This window comes from Dendropsophus ebraccatus, chromosome 2 (genome assembly GCF_027789765.1).
Source record: "Dendropsophus ebraccatus isolate aDenEbr1 chromosome 2, aDenEbr1.pat, whole genome shotgun sequence".
In the NCBI taxonomy this organism is placed as follows: Eukaryota; Metazoa; Chordata; class Amphibia; order Anura; family Hylidae; genus Dendropsophus; species Dendropsophus ebraccatus.
Genome location: NC_091455.1, coordinates 92535661 through 92553497, shown reverse-complemented (window position 1 = coordinate 92553497; position 17837 = coordinate 92535661). Strand labels below are relative to the sequence as shown.

Genomic DNA, 17837 nt, shown 5'->3' with positions numbered 1-17837 from the left:
ACAGCTTCAAATATACGTAGTGTGAACATAGCCTTCATTAGGACACCTCTTAAACCCTGTGAACAAAGGTTTTCCCACATCAGATTTATGGCACATCCAAGCCGTTTAGCAGTTTCTATAACTCACAGACTTTAAAGGAGAAGTCCAGTGAAAAGTTCTATTAAAGTATTGTATTGCCCCCCAAAAGTTATACAAATTACCAATATACAATTACGGGAATATACACTACCGTTCAAAAGTTTGGGGTCACATTGAAATGTCCTTATTTTTGAAGGAAAAGCACTGTACTTTTCAATGAAGATAACGTTAAACTAGTCCTAACTTTAAACAAATACACTCTATACATTGCTAATCTGGTAAATGACTATTCTTGCTGCAAATGTCTGGTTTTTGGTGCAATATCTACATAGGTGTATAGAGGCCCATTTCCAGCAACTATCACTCCAGTGTTCTAATGGTACAACGTGTTTGCTCATTGGCTCAGAAGGCTAATTGATGACTGGAAAACCCTTGTGCAATTATGTTCACACATCTGAAAACAGTCTAGCTCGTTACAGAAGCTACAAAACTGACCTTCCTTTGAGAAGATTGAGTTTATGGAGCATCACATTTGTGGGGTCAATTAAACGCTCAAAATGGCCAGAAAAAGAGAACTTTCATCTGAAACTCGACAGTCTATTCTTGTTCTTAGAAATTAATGCTACTCCATGCAAGAAATTGCTAATAAATTGAAGATTTCCTACAACGGGGTGTACTACTCCCTTCAGAGGACAGCACAAACAGGCTCTAACCAGAGTAAAATAAGAAGTGGGAGGCCGCGTTGCACAACTAAGCAAGAAAATAAGCACATTAGAGTCTCTAGTTTGAGAAACAGACGCCTCACAGGTCCCCAACTGGCATCTTCATTAAATAGTACCCACAAAACACCAGTGTCAACGTCTAGAGTGAGGAGGCGGCTGCAGGATTAGGGCTTTCAGGGCAGAGTGACAAAGAAAAAGCCTGAGACTTGCCAATAAAAGAAAAAGATTAAGATGGGCAAAAGAACACAGACATTGGACAGAGGAAGACTGGAAAAAAGTGTTGTGGACGGATGAATCCAAGTTTGAGGTGTTTGGATCACAAAGAAGAACGTTTGTGAGACGCAGAACAAATGAAAAGATGCTGGAAGAATGCCTGACACCATCTGTTAAGCATGGTGGAGGTAATGTGATGGTCTGGGGTTGCTTTGGTGCTGGTAAGGTGGGAGATTTGTACAGGGTAAAAGGGATTCTGAATAAGGAAGGCTATCACTCAATTTTGCAACGCCATGCCATACCCAGTGGACAGCGCTTGATTGGAGACAATTGCATCCTACAACAGGACAATGGCCCTAAACACACCTCCAAATTGTGCAAGAACTATTTACAGCAGAAGCAGGCAGCTGGTATTCTATCGGTAATGCAGTGGCCAGCGCAGTCACCAGATCTGAACCCCATTGAGCTGTTGTGGGAGCAGCTTGACCGTATGGTACGCCAGAAGTGCCCATCCAACCAATCCAACTTGTGGGAGCTGCTTCTAGAAGCGTGGGGTGCAATTTCTCCAGCTTACCTCAACAGATTAATAGCTAGAATGCCAAAGGTGTGCAATGCTGTAATTGCTGCAAAAGGAGGATTCTTTGAGGAAAGCAAAGTTTGATGTAAAAACAATGTTATTTCAAATACAAATCATTATTTCTAACCATGTCAATGTCTTGACTCTATTTTCTATTCATTTCACAACGTATGGGGGTGAAGAAGTGTGACTTTTCATGGAAAACACAAAATTGTTTGGGTGACCCCAAACTTTTGAACGGTAGTGTACACTATATACACTTTCAATATACACTTACATAAAGTGCTTTTTTCCCTGCACTTACTACTCCATCAAGGCTTCACTTCCTGGATAAAATGGTGATGTGACGACCCGACTCCCAGAGCTGTGCGGGCTGTGGCTGCTGGAGAGGATGATGGCAGAGGGACACTGAGGGACACAGGGCTCTGGAGGGACACTAAGCATCCCTCTGCCATCATCCTCTCCAGCAGCCACAGCCCGCACAGCTCTGGGAGTCGGGGCGTGACATCACCATGTTATCCAGGAAGTGAAGCCTTGATGCAGTAGTAAGTGCAGGGAAAAAAGCACTTTATGTGCATTTCCCGTAATAAGTGTATATTGGTGAGAGCTACACGATAAGTCAATGTCAATTGCACCAAAATAATTTTTTTTTTAGACATTTAATCAGTAAGAAAGTGCATGCATTGCTAACATACTGTACACACTGCCACATGAAAGTACATAGAAAAAAAGAATGTGAAGGCAACCAATCACCCCCCCCCCCCCCTAAAAAACAAATAAAAATAACAGTTAATTCCCCCTAACACACTTTGGAAATGTATCTGTATAGCCTGGCTGCCTGTCAGGTGTATCCCAAAAAAAATCTTATATTAAGTCCTGTGCTATATGCAAATTAAGGGCATCTTGTCATCTGGGCTGCGTCCTGGGGTGTGGTTTAACTGTAAGCACGCCTCTAAAGGCTTGAGTTACAGCTATGTCAAGCCGCGTCATATAGAGGTCATCCTAGCAGCGTGTACCAGTGCTGACGTATTCGCCCCAGCAGACATGTGCACTAAAGCTGAACCTTATTCCAGTTGTATTGCGCATGTCAGAGTACATGACAAAGAGCTGTAAATTACATCCATAGAGGTGTGATTACAGGTAAACCACACCCCGGGACTGTGACTAGTTGCAGCCCAGATGACTAGATGCCCTCAATTTGCATACAGCGCAGAACTTGATATAAGTTTTTAAGGTACACCTGGCAGGCAGCCAGGCAATACAGATACATTGCCAAAGTGTTAGAGGGTGGACTAGGAGGAATTAATAGCATTACTACATTTTAAGGTGATTGGTTCCCTTTTCTGTAAATCTGGCCACTATACATAAATGGGTGACACTCATCCCATCAATATGTCATACACACAGGTAATATTTACCTCTCCAGCTTTCGCACATTCTTTAGCCCCTTTATGTAGTGCAGCCCAGGAATCCTCATACCTTCAAAAGAAAGGCTGAATGTAATCACTGAAATATATGTAGGTGTTCTATGGTATAAATGTTAAATGCCAAAAGCAGAATCCATGATTCTGCTGTGTACTGCCAAAGCCTCCGATTGACAGGGAGCAGGACCTGGTACATATTCCTTCTCTTATGATGGGGAAAAACAGGTGAAAAATATAAGCGGACCCGCAAAATCACTCAGCATTGGAATTCCGCTGCCTGGAGAAGATGGATTCAGTCATAGGGCTGCCTGGAAAACATGTACACAACCTACGACTGTATGTGGCAGCTTCTGTGCAAGAACTAGTAACATAGCGAACGCTGATCACAATCTCCACTTGCTGTGCAGAAGCTGCTAAATACAGTGATCGTGTCAGGCAGCCTGCCCCGGGACCATGTAATAATATACAGTGGTGGGGGCAAGGGTGGTAGAACCGAAAAATACAATGAAGTTATATTCCGACATAATTAAACTGCATCGCTAGAATAAAGGTTGTTTTAAGCCTGAATACCGCCCCCAAGGAGACGGTACCAGTAGTTTGGGGTATGTCAAGTGAGCTATGGCACGGTTCACCCGGCTAAATCTAACAATCAGAGGGGGGGCTTGTGCACATCTTTACACAACAAACTGTGGAGGGCATGTGAAAACTTTTTTTCTCAATAAAGGTGGATGAAAAATTCAAAGCAGGCATTCCATTACAGAGATCAACATGCTTCTTTGTGTTGCACATTGTTTGGGACCCTACTACAGTGCTCAGTACAATAACCATTTAGTATGATGGAATTTAGCCTCCACTGCTTTTTTTTACAGCCACATCAAGGGATTGGAGACGGGAGAAGTGATTACCTGCTAAGAAGTTCCACACCTGCTGGAAACCTGACAGACTGCTCCGTCGGCCTAGGGAGGTAGAAGGAAAAAAACTTATAAGCTGTTACTTCATCCATGATACTGTATAGGCTACACTATAGACTATAGCCATTATAATAAGCAATAGAACATCTGTAGGGTTGATAAGGGTCTGACTACCAGGCCTATCATCCACCCATTGAATGAAGAGATACAGCACAAGCTCAGGTATCTATTATTTTGGAAACTTCTACAGAGCTTGGAGCTCCACTAATCATTTTGTTACGCTATATCCTATCTGCTGTATGAAAGGGGTATTCTGAGTTGTATCTTTGTTCTTAACATCTGCTCAGCCTGGTGCACAACAGGAAAACTATACTTACCTTTCTCATTCCCCTCACCACCATCGTTCCCCCAGAGCTGGTCACACTAGGAAACTGCTGTGGACAGACTGGCTGAGAAGACAATACACACACTGACTCTAAACAGATAAAATGTTGTGCAATGTGACAGCTTCTGGGGGATAAACAGTGGAAAGGGAGTGATGAAGGCAAGCATAGTGGGTTTATAGTTTTGTTTTTTTTTTTGCACCAGAAGGAACACATTTTTTTGATTTAAAGGGTCACTGTCATTAATTTTTTTTTGCAGAAATCAGTTGTACAGGCGATTTTAAGAAACTTTGTAATTGGGTTTATTAGCCGAAAAATGCATTTTTATAATGAAAACGCAGTTTGAAGCTCTCCCCCCTTTCTACATGATGGTCTATGGAGAGGGGAGGAGTTGAGGGAGATGAGAAACCAAAACAGTACAACAAAGTTAATTTACAGCTTCACCAGAAGGCTCTCTCCTCTGATGTCAGCACTGACCTCTTTGACCTTTGAATACCAACTTCACACAGCTCCCCACCTTGTAATCCTTTGTTCTCTGCTGGCAACTAATCTCCCTCCTTCCTCCTCCCCTCTCCATAGAACAGACAAGGTCCGACTGATGTAAACTAGTCAAAATTTCCCGATAATGAGCAGTGCATAAGAGAGAGGAGGGGAAGGGGACCTGGGGGAATTCTTTTTGAATGCAGATAATGCCATATTTGCCTAATAAACCCAATTACAAAGTTTCTTAAAATTGCCTGCGTTATTGATTTCTGCAAAAAAAATTTTTATATCAGTGACACTTTAAAAAACAAAACTCAAAATACCCCATTAACCCCTCAACGACGCATAACGGGTATACCCGTCATGCGGCCATTAAGGGGGATCAGAGAGGCCGGCCGGCTAATTAACTATTCAAATGCAGCTGTCAAAGCTGACAGCTGCATTTGAATAGTGTTATGTGGCCCCTGTCCCTGGTGTCTAGTGGGGGATCTCCCCCCCACGATGCGATCGCGGAGAGGAGATCAGTTCTAATGAGCCGATAGTGACAGTCTGCTGGCTGTCTCTCCACACCATAAGAGCAGCGGCGGCAGCAGACTGTCACTATCGTTCTAGTTTTTTTTCAACATGTCAGCTGGTCGTTGCCTTTTAACAAGAGCTATTACACAAAGCGATTATTGGCCATAACGGCCGATAATCACTTAGTGTAATAGGGCCTTAAGATGTTGGGTGTTGGCAGCTGATTCTGCCAACATCTATATGCCAAATACAGCCTTCCCTCTTGGTTAAACTAGCATCTTCAACAGGGGAGGTCCTGGGTGAACTAAGCATCAGACATAATGACATGTCATGTCCTGCCCATCTTTCAGCCCTGATATCTGTCAGGCTGCTGCCTTATATATTAGATCACAGGCCAATTGCACTTAAATTAGTAAGACCAACAAACATATCTGATTTACGTGGCCATCTTGGATACAAAAAGAAGTAGATTTGCTGTGGTGTCCACAGAGGTACACAATATTCAAAGTAAATACCTCGCCTTTAAAAGGGTGCTGAGGAGAAAAAAATGCTTTTAAATCAAGTGGTATCAAAAAGGAACTGTCCAGAGCAGTAGCAAATCCCCATAGAAAACCTCTCCTGAATTGGACAGAGATGTCAGCAGAGAGCACTGTGTCAGGCTGGATAGAATACACCATTTCATGCAGGGCATACAGCAGCTGATAAGTACTGGAAGACTTGGAATTATCACATAGAAGTCATTTACAAATCTGTATAACCTTATGACACTTTATTTAAAAATATTTTTTCCTTCTGTACCCCTTTAGCAGTGCCGCTGGTCCTCAGTAATAGCACATGTACAATAGCTTAGTGGCACCATGTACAAGCAGCTTAACAGACAGAAGATACCTTTTACATGATTTGTACCTGTGCTGCTTTTTGATCTTCACATCTCTTGATTTGTCCCCCAAACTTTTAAACCTGCAAATCAAACATAAAAGAAATAAGTGAGAGGTGCAGAAAAAGCTAGCACATTCACTCATGTGATTATAAAATAAGGTATATGTAAGCAAAGTACAATAGCGTACAGCTACACAGTAGCACTTTTATTCTGGTTAAAGGGAATGTGTTACCTAAATTTTCTTTTACTGATTGATTAGAATCCTAAACTAAACTTGTTATTCAATTCTAAACTGTTTATATTTTTATTTCACTTTTTGTACATTGTTATGGGGGCTGCCATCTTGTCTGGGCTGTTCTTAACAGCATTTAGTAACATGCTTTACAGCAAGACTCATGGACATAGATGACAATAGACAGACTCTGTCCCCTTGAGATGAATGTGAAACATTTCTGAGCGCACTCTGTGACTTTTGAAGGGGTCGATCTACAAGGAGCTGCTATTGTCTCCTCTATCTAATGGTGTCATGTCACTCTAATGTTCAGATCACTTTACAGCAGCCTCCTCCTTTAACCAAAGACAAAACAGGAAGTCTCAACTTAGTGTTAGCCCCAGTGGTGAGAACAAAAACGGCAAGATCCCAGGATTATTTTATAATATAGACAGAAAAATGGAAAATTAGAAAAGGTGTCACCAAAATTTCTTAAAAAATATGTTTAAACACACATGTTTAACACACATTACAAAGTTATACAACTTTGTAATGTATGTTATGTCTGTGAATGGCCCCCTTCCCTGTGTCCCCCCACCCCCGCACGTGTACCCGGAAGTGTGGTGCGCTATACTCACCTGTCACGTGCCAACACCCGTCTTCGATCTTCAGCGAGTGACGTCTTCTTCGGGCGGACGGCGAACAGCTCCGACTGTCCCGAATGCCGGCCGCCCTCTGCAGCGTCATCCGATGCTCAGCCACGATTGGCTGAGCATAACTGTGCTCAGCCAATCGCGGCTGAGCACAGTTGTGACGCGGCGGAGGGGGGACGGGCGGCAGCGACTCGGCTGTCCGTCCGAAGATGACGTTTGGCACAAGATGGCGGACGGCCCTCGACACGGATCAGGTAATGTATAATGCACCACACTTCCGGGTACACGGGCGGGGGTGGTGGGACACGGGGAAGGGGGCGATTCACAGACATAACATACATTACAAAGTTGTATAACTTTGTAATGTGTGTTATTCTGTGAATAATTTCTGAGCGCCGCACTACCCCTTTAGCATAAAAACATTATTTAAACTAGAAGTCATTTTCTGATAACACATTCCCTTTAAAGCCTTATAGTTGGGCAAATAACAATCAGAGACAATTGCTCTTAATGCTATACAGAACTCATGCTTCCAGACCACACCACCTAAGAACAAAAGCTATGTGTATACTTTTTGTCCAACGGAAAAAATCTGGATATGGATTATGATTAACCTAAGTAAACGGAACAATAAGAAAATCATCATCCACAGAGAAATGCTCTTCAGGAAGTACTTGACCCAGACAGCCAATATTTGTCTAGCGCAGTCATATGACAACATTTTCCGAAGCGAGCTCTGCTTATGTTAGACAGAAAGAACTAACGTACGTTCATACTGGGCATACCATTTTCACTAAACTCTTCCGAAACTTCCTATATAGAAATGTCCTAGAGTATACATGTCAGCAGAGGTCACCTGTTACATTGGTGGCAAGCTACGTGAGAACAATCAGATATAGGAATACAAAATCCCCTCAGCATCCTCCCAGCTCAGATTCCAGATATAGTCTAAAGCAGGGGAGGGGAACCTTGGCCCTCCAGCTGTTACAAAACTACAACTCCCATCATGCCTGGTCAGCCAAAGTTTTAGCTTCTGTATGGGGGTGGGCTGGGGACCTGCTATGACTACTGTGTGTGTAGTGTTACCAATCCTCCAGTCAGTACAATGTGACTGTCAGCGAGGATTGACTAGTGTTGGCTTATAGGAGTAAGGGCAATGGAAAAACTTTAAGGGTGCGTTCACACGTACAGGATCCACAGCAGATTTGATGGCGCAGATTTGAAGTTGGAGATTCAAAGCAAATCAAGTCTAGCCCATCAAATCTGCTGCAGATCCTGTACGTGTGAACGCACCCTAAAATTGAATCTTTCAGCTGCAATTGCTGGCACTGTTCGATAGCTGTCTGTCAAAGTGGCTTTCCTAAGACCCTGACTTTTAGCATGAAGCTGAAATAACTGATTCCCTTCCATCCCTATCCCTGCTTGATTGACAGTCAGCTGGAAGAGGTGTCCCAAGCAGGGTCAGGGATGGGAGGGCGTGAGGAGGAGGCAGTTCAGCTTGCAGCATTTTAGGGGCTTTGGAACATACATGTTATATACAAGCTATGAATTCACCAAAGAATACTAAAGGAAGGTAGTGAACTTCAAGGGGTAGTGCGGCGGTAAAGAATTATTGACAGAATAACACACATTACAAAGTTATACAACTTTGTAATGTATGTTATGTCTGTGAATGGCCCCCTTCCCCGTGTCCCACCACCCCCACCCGTGTACCCGGAAGTGTGGTGCGCTATACATACCTGTCACGTGCCGTCTCGTCTCAGATCTTCAGTCTGCGATGTCGTCTTCGGACGGCCGGGCCGAATCCCTCCGAGCGTCCTGAGTGCCGGCCGCCCTCTTCAGCGTCATCAGATGCTCAGCCGCGATTGGCTGAGCACAGTTATCCCGATGATGCGGCAGAGGGCGGCCGGCACTCAGGACGCTCGGAGGGATTCGGCCCGGCCGTCCGAAGACGACATCGCAGACTGAAGATCGGAGACGAGTCGGCACGTGACAGGTATGTATAGCGCACCACACTTCCGGGTACACGGGTGGGGGTGGTGGGACACGGGGAAGGGGGCCATTCACAGACATAACATACATAACAAAGTTGTATAACTTTGTAATGTGTGTTATTCTGTCAATAATTTTTTACCGCCGCACTACCCCTTTCAGTATGTCTGCATGGTAGAGTAACCATAAATCGGTGCTGTACAGAAGCATCTTAAAGAGGAACATAGACTGTGCCTGTGCATACAGTACTGCCATGTATATGAGCCATTTAAAGTGACACTGTCACCCCCTTTGTGCATTCTGACATCTCTACACAGGTGTAAAGGGTAAATTTAGCGGTTTTCATACCTTATTTCATATCATACGTCATGGTGTTTGTTCAAGTAAAAAGTGTCCTTTTATCAACTGCAGATTGAATTAAGTGGGCGTGGCCTCGTGGCATTAGTGCCACTTAGACCCGGCCACAACGGCACCGTTGGCCCCACCCCCTTGTCCAACGTAAAGGGGGTGGGGTCTAGACCTTAGCATGTCCCAATGGCCTGAGGGGGCGGGGCCAACTGTGACGTTGTGGGCGGGGCTAAGTGACACTAATGTCATGAGGCCCCGCCCACTTAACACAATCTACAGTTGATAAAAAATGAACAAGCACCATGACGTATGATATAAAATAAGGTATGAAAAGCACTAAGTTTACCCTTTAAACCTGTGTAGAGATGTCAGAATGCAAAAAGGAGGTGACAGTGTCACTTTAAAGTAATTGTCTGCTCAAAATAGGATAACATTTCAGTGCCAGTTACCTTCCTAATAAATCTATGTAGCGGTCAAAGCTACATTTTTTCCTTTACACTACGCTCTGAGCCCCAAGGACACCAATTCAAGCTACAGCATTCCAGCTATCTGGATTCTGGAAACACCTCTAGAGGGCGCTCACTGCATACTGTGCTATTACTAGTTTTAGTGTATGCTCCATACCATGCTGCAGGTAGCAAGAAGCTTATGTTATCCGTCTATGACTATACTGGGAGCTCACAATACATAGCCAATAACCAGCACTGAATTATAGTCTTAAAAATAACCAAATGTTAAAAAGGTGTACATTCTATTCAAGATAAACTAGATTGCTGAAACATAACTGCATGACATGAAATATGAGCCTAAATGTGGCAGTTCTATTATAACGCTGGGTTCACACTACGTATATTTCAGTCAGTATATTTCAGTCAGTATTGCAACCAAAACCAGGAGTGGATTAAAAACACAGAAAGGATCTGTTCACACAATGTTGAAATTGAGTGGATTGCCGCCATATAACAGTAAATAACGGCCATTATTTCAATATAACAGCCGTTGTTCTAAAATAACAGCAAATATTTGCCATTAAATGGCGGCCATCCACTCAATTTTAACATTGTGTGAACAGAGCCTTTCTGTGTTTTTAATCCACTCCTGGTTTTGGTTGCAATATGAGGACCACAATACTGACTGAAATATACGTAGTGTGAACGCAGCCTAAAGGTGATCATACATGTGGGGATGCACAATAGGACTTTGTTGTAAGGCCAAGTAAAAGGAGACATGAGATGACAAAGACAAGTATTCATGGAGAGAAGACATTCATTGCCATAAAATGAGCTACACAACGTGCACTGTGCCAGAACATGTGATAGGCAGAGATCATGTGACTCGGATTTAACCAACAACAGATTTGATGCTTTTATCTAGTAAAAAAAAAAAAAAATACTACACTTTGCAGCTAGCTGTTCAGCATGAAGAATTTCATCCACACATCCACGTGAGTGCACTTAGGCCAAACTCCAAAGGGCAGTTCAGTCCTTTACTTAAAGGGGAAGTATCAGCAGGTTAGACAAATCTTCCTCCTCAGTAACCCGGCCGCTATAAGGGGCTATGAACAGGTTAGATTTGTGTAACTTGCTTATAGAAATGAGCACTGCCATTTCACTCGATTCCCCCCCCCCCATCCGATTCTAAGTATGTTTCCAAATCACTTCATTAAAGTAAATGTACCATCAGGAACATCACTTTTTTTTAACATTAGCAGATCAGCGTAGTGATCCCAGTGGCACAGTCCTTTTGTTAAAATGCCACCCAGTTCTCTGCTCAACTCCGTTTTGTTTTTTTCCCAGCTCGGTGCACACCACCGGGATCCCTGCGCCAGCGCTGATCTGCTAATGTAAAAATGCAAAGTACCTGATGGTACATTCGCTTTAAGTGACTAATGGGTTAAAGGACAAATTTTTTTTTAGCTTATTTAACACACATTACAAAGTTATATAACTTTGTAATGTGGTTAAATACCCGGTCTGGCCCCCTTCCCCGACTCGTGGTGCACCAGGAAGCAGGGGGAAAATTAGTCCCGGCAGAGGATCTGGAATCAGTGATGTGGCACTGCGGGGGCAAAGGGACCGTAATTACACTTTCTTTATTGTGTTCCCCTCCCGGTCCCCCACACATCAGAGTCACCAGCGCCAAAAGAAATGACAGGCTGGTAACGCAGCTGCTTGTCATTAATCCCTTAAACACAGTGATGCATAGTGATCGTGGTGATTAAGGAAGTCAGTGACAGGCAAGCACCTGTCAATGACTGATCAGGACCCCCCAATCGCTTACACTAACAGGTGGGGGTAAACCACTTACCTCCATTCTGTCAGATCAGCGATCTGTGCCAGGGAATAGACTGGTGCTGTGTGCAGGGACGAGGCCACGGTTAAAAAAAAGATCCGTGGCACCGTCATCCCTGTACCAGTCTATTAATGTAAAAATCGTAAAGCGATTTATCTGATGGTACATTCGTTTTAAGGTACCTATACACCTTAGTCTTTAGTTAATCATATCTATCAACCTACAGTGATAGGGCGATTGGCACCCTATGATTTTAGGTGAGGACCGTTCATTGGCTGATCGTTGTCTCTACTACACAGAGCGATAATTGGCTGAATTGGGCCAATTTGGACAGTTATCCCTCCATGTAATAGGGCCCTAACTGTGTCATGTAATCATCACCTACCAGATTCCTCCTGGCAGCTCAAAGACCCTTCCCCTCCCTATCCATTTCTATGTGCCATCTATCTGCCCTCTCTAAGGGATCAGGACATACTGTACTTGATGCTACCTCAGGAGAGGTGTAAAACACGTTGAGTTTTTGCAGGTTTTTTTCTGCATTTTTGTTGTGATTTTCCTCAAACTGCCAAAAATGTACAATATTTTAACACAATCATAAAACATGGCAATATTTATGTAAGGCCATGTTCCCACAATTGCGATCTTTACCAATAGCCCGGCTATTTGTAACCACATGCGGGGACAGCAATGTGGAGAAGTAGCCTATAAACACACTTTTGAAGAGTTTTCTTTTTTAAACTCCATATAGTGTGAGCTGACACCAAACCACTTCTAAGTGTCACCTGGATGGACTCCGGAAGCCTAATTTTCTGAACTGCAGTAATGTGACTCCATCTCCTCTTTCTGCACAGTACCTGGTTACTTTCCTAAAACCCCATTGGCTGACAAATATAAAGGTAGCAGACTCCTCCTCCAGATGACCTCACAAAAAGTCATGTGATACAAATAAGACCAAGACAGCCCCGACTTGGAAGTGACACAAAGTCAGGCGCTGGGCAAAACCTTTTTACAGGTCTTTCTGATAGACCACCATCTTTTGTGTGGCACTTTTTCATACAGCACAGACAGTTTATACTGTATATAGAGTGTGGTGCGTGCCGCCGCGTGGTTATACACTATATACTGGATGTATACATGCTGCTGTAATAGATCCAGGGGATGATGAAATGTCTCTGTGTGGTCCTAAGTAGAGATGGGCGAACCGGTTTCGGGTTCGAGTCGATCCGAACCCGAACGATCGGCATTTGATTAGCTGGGGCTGCTGAACTTGGATAAAGCTCTAAGGTTGTCTGGAAAACATGGATACAGCCAATGACTATATCCATGATTTCCACATAGCCTTAGGGCTTTATCCAACTTCAGCAGCCACCGCTAATCAAATGCCGAAAGTTCGGGTTCGGATGGACTCGAGCATGCTCCAGGTTCGCTCATCTCTAGTCCTAATGCATCACCTACAGTCATGGCCAAAAGTTTTGAGAATGACACAAATATTATATTTTCACATGATCTGCTGCCCTCTGGTTTTTATGTGTGTTTGTCAGATGTTTTTATCACATACAGAAATATAATTGCAATCATATGAGTAACAAAAGCTTATATTGGCAGTCAATATTGAAAGTCAATATTTGCAGTGTTGACCCTTCTTCTTCAGGACCTCTCCCTGCAATTCTCCCTGGCACGCTCTTAATCAACTTCTGGACCAAATCCTGACTAAGGGTATAAACCCCCACACCGTATACGCAGCGTATTTACTGCTGCGATACGCAGCAAATACGCAGCAGATTAGATCTAAATAACTGAACACAGCATTAAATCTAAACCATCAAATCTGCTGCGTATTTGTTGCGTATCTGCTGCGTATACGGTGTGTGGGTTTGTACGCTGATAGCAGTCCATTCTTGCACAATCAATGCTTGCATTTTGTCAGAATTTGTTGGTTTTTGTTTGTCGTCTCTTGATGATTGACCACAAGTTCTCAATGGGATTAAGATCTGGGGAGTTTCCAGGCCATGGACCCAAAATCTCTATGCTTTGTTCCCTGAGCCATTTAGTTATCACCTTTGCTTTATGGCAAGTTGCTCCATCATGCTGGAAAAGGCATTGTTGATCAAACTGCTCTTGGACGGTTGGGAGAAGTTGCTCTCGGAGGACATTCTGGTACCATTCTTTATTCATGACTGTGTTTTTAGGCAAGACTGTGAGAGAGCAGATTCCCTTGGCTGAGAAGCAACCCCACACATAAATGGTTTCAGGATGCTTTACAGTTGGCATGAGACAAGACTGGTGGTAGCGCTCACCTCGTCTTCTCCGAATAAGCTGTTTTCCAGATGTCCCAAACAATGGGAAAGGGGATTCATCAGAGAAAATGACTTTGTTGTATAACTTTGTAATGTGTGTTATTCTGTGAATAATTTCTTAGCGCCGCACTACCCCTTTAATGGAGCAATCACTGAAATGATGTTAGCTGGTCCTTTTAAGGCAGGGCTACAATGATGTTGAAATGTGTTTTGGGGGATAAAGTTCATTTTCTAGGCAAATATTGACTTTGCAAGTAATTGCTGTTAAGCTGATCACTCTTTATAACATTCTGGAGTATATGCAAATTGCCATTTTAAACACTGAAGCAGTAGACTTTGTAAAAATTAATATTTGTATCATTCTCAAAACTTTTGGCCATGACTGTATAAACTACCAGCCAAGGGCTCTATAGTGACATCACCTGCTGTGTGCGACATCACGGCTGTTATAGTGCAGATACATGACATGTACAGGGGCATTCCCATAGGGTGACCACAGCCTGGTGTAATTGTGGCAGCCAGCTTCCCTCCATCAGCCCAGGGCTCTATAGTGACATCACCTGCTATGTGTGACGTCACGGCTGTTATAGTGCAGATATATGTACATAGTGGGACACAGCCTGGTGTAATGGTGGCAGTCAGCTTCCCTCCATCAGCCCAGGGCTCTATAGTGACATCACCAGCTATGTGTGACATCACCTGCTATGTATGACGTCACGGCTGTTATAGTGCAGATACATGACATGTACATAGTGGGACACAGCCTGGAGTAATGGTGGCAGTAGCTTCTCTCCATCAGCCTAGGGCTCTATAGTGACATCACCTGCTATGTATAATGTCATGGCTGTAATAGTGCAGCTATATGACATGTACATAGTGGGACACAGCCTGGTGTAATGGTGGCAGCAGCTTCCCTCCATCAGCCCAGGGCTCTATAGTGACATCACCTGCTATGTATGACGTCATGGCTGTAATAGTGCAGCTATATGACATGTACATAGTGGGACATAGCCTGGAGTAATGGTGGCAGCAGCTTCCCTCCATTAGCCCAGGGCTCTATAGGGACATCACCTGCTATGTATGACGTCATGGCTGTAATAGTGCAGCTATATGACATGTAAATAGTGGGACACAGCCTGGAGTAATGGTGGCAGCAGCTTCCCTCCATCAGCCCAGGGCTCTGTAGTGACATCACCTGCTGCGTATGACATCACCTGCTATGTATGACGTCATGGCTGTAATAGTGCAGCTATATGACATGTACATAGTGGGACACAGCCTGGAGTAATGGTGGCAGCAGCTTCCCTCCATCAGCCCAGGGCTCTATATTGACATCACCTGCTATTTGTGACGTCACCTGCTATGTATGAAGTCATGGCTGTTATGGTGCAGCTATATGACATGTACATAGTGGGACACAGCCTGGTGTAATGGTGGCAGCAGCTTCCCTCCATCAGCCCAGGGCTCTATAGTGACATCACCTGCTATGTATGACATCACCTGCTATGTATGACGTCATGGCTGTAATAGTGCAGCTATATGACATGTACATAGAGGGACACAGCCTGGAGTAATGGTGGCAGTAGCTTCTCTCCATCAGCCCAGGGCTCTATAGTGACATCACCTGCTATGTATAATGTCATGGCTGTAATAGTGCAGCTATATGACATGTACATAGTGGGACACAGCCTGGTGTAATGGTGGCAGCAGCTTCACTCCATCAGCCCAGGGCTCTATAGTGACATCACCTGCTATGTATGACGTCATGGCTGTAATAGTGCAGCTATATGACATGTACATAGTGGGACATAGCCTGGAGTAATGGTGGCAGCAGCTTCCCTCCATTAGCCCAGGGCTCTATAGGGACATCACCTGCTATGTATGACGTCATGGCTGTAATAGTGCAGCTATATGACATGTAAATAGTGGGACATAGCCTGGAGTAATGGTGGCAGCAGCTTCCCTCCATCAGCCCAGGGCTCTGTAGTGACATCACCTGCTGCGTATGACATCACCTGCTATGTATGACGTCATGGCTGTAATAGTGCAGCTATATGACATGTACATAGTGGGACACAGCCTGGAGTAATGGTGGCAGCAGCTTCCCTCCATCAGCCCAGGGCTCTATATTGACATCACCTGCTATTTGTGACGTCACCTGCTATGTATGACGTCACGGCTGTTATGGTGCAGCTATATGACATGTACATAGTGGGACACAGCCTGGTGTAATGGTGGCAGCAGCTTCCCTCCATCAGCCCAGGGCTCTATAGTGACATCACCTGCTATGTATGACGTCATGGCTGTAATAGTGCAGCTATATGACATGTACATAGTGGGACACAGCCTGGAGTAATGGTGGCAGCAGCTTCCCTCCATCAGCCCAGGGCTCTATAGTGACATCACCGGCTATGTATGACGTCACGGCTGTTATAGTGCAGCTATATGACATGTACATAGTGGGACACAGCCTGGAGCCATGGTGGCAGCAGCTTCCCTCCATCAGCCCAGGGCTCTGTAGTGACATCACCGGCTATGTATGACGTCACGGCTGTTATAGTGCAGCTATATGACATGTACATAGTGGGACACAGCCTGGAGCCATGGTGGCAGCAGCTTCCCTCCATCAATCAGCCCAGGGCTCTGTAGTGACATCACCGGCTATGTATGACGTCACGGCTGTTATAGTGCAGCTATATGACATGTACATAGTGGGAACACAGCCTGGAGCCATGGTGGCAGCAGCTTCCCTCCATCAGCCCAGGGCTCTGTAGTGACATCACCGGCTATGTATGACGTCACGGCTGTTATAGTGCAGCTATATGACATGTACATAGTGGGACACAGCCTGGAGCCATGGTGGCAGCAGCTTCCCTCCATCAGCCCCTCAGCACAGCAGGATTACACGGGGCAGGGCTCTCTATAGGAATGTTCCCGCACAGCCCGGGCTCCTGCACTGACAGCCGCACAACATGTGACCCCAGCCCCGTGCACCGGTCTCACCCACCCCGGTCCCGAGATGCACCGGGCGCACAGTGACCTCCCCGCCTCCTGTGTGCACATTACCCGCTGGTCAGGTCCTGCTGCACAGTGAGCAGCCGCTCCCTCAGGTTCTCAAACATCGTACAGCGGCTGGGGACGTGCGCCAACTATGCGACTCTCCGAGACCACTACTGCCCCTCACCATCCAGCCACCAGCGTCATAGTCACAAGGAGAGGGGCGGGGCCGGAACAGCAGCTCGCCCCGCCCACTCACGCAGCCACACTGTTTTCATTCTGAGAGGGTCAGCTGGTGAGAGGCCGCGCTACTGCCGCTAGAGGGCAGCAGAGCTCCGCTGCAGCTTTCTCTGATACCTCTGCTCCCCAGAAGCGGTCCTGCTTAGTGACGACTTCCCCAAATGTTGTAATAACGAGCCTGATATATGTACAGGAAGGAATGACTTCATATAGGCAGAGCATACTGCAATGTGCTTAAAGGGAAGGACTATACACTGTATTATATATTATACTATGTATTATAATTGACATCTAAACGGATTGGTGACCAGAGGCTTTGATCGTAGTCATAAATCATCATGAGCAGTGGTCTCTGCAGCTAGGACTCCAAGCACAGGTAGCCATTAAAGGGGAACTCCAAGTAGAGGGGGGGGAATTGAACCTTCTGCAGAAGCATATAGCATTACTTACCTATTTATCCCAGTTTTGAAACTACCAAAAATCCATTTGTTTGGGGTTTTTTGTTCTTTATTGTGTGGCTGTACTTCCTGGTTGAGCAGTTGTACACTGTACTACAGGTTCCAGAATGCAATGCTTTCCCTCAGCTGTTCATCACAGTCCTCCACCCTGCCCATTCCCCG

At 44.8% G+C, this 17837-nt stretch overlaps 1 protein-coding gene across 1 annotated transcript in view; it reads right to left on the bottom strand.

Moving 5' to 3' along the window:
- The window catches only part of DTNBP1 (dystrobrevin binding protein 1), a 104151-nt gene extending 86949 nt beyond the window's left edge, over window positions 1-17202 (bottom strand). Inside the window, exons 1-4 of the mRNA XM_069957989.1 lie at window positions 17047-17202; window positions 6214-6267; window positions 3920-3970; window positions 3009-3069 (exon numbers count right to left, since the gene is read on the bottom strand). Coding sequence (XP_069814090.1) covers window positions 3009-3069; window positions 3920-3970; window positions 6214-6267; window positions 17047-17102 — 222 coding nt within the window. The 5' untranslated portion in view covers window positions 17103-17202. The remainder of the gene's footprint in view (window positions 1-3008; window positions 3070-3919; window positions 3971-6213; window positions 6268-17046) is intronic.
- Between the last annotated feature and the right edge of the window lie 635 nt (window positions 17203-17837).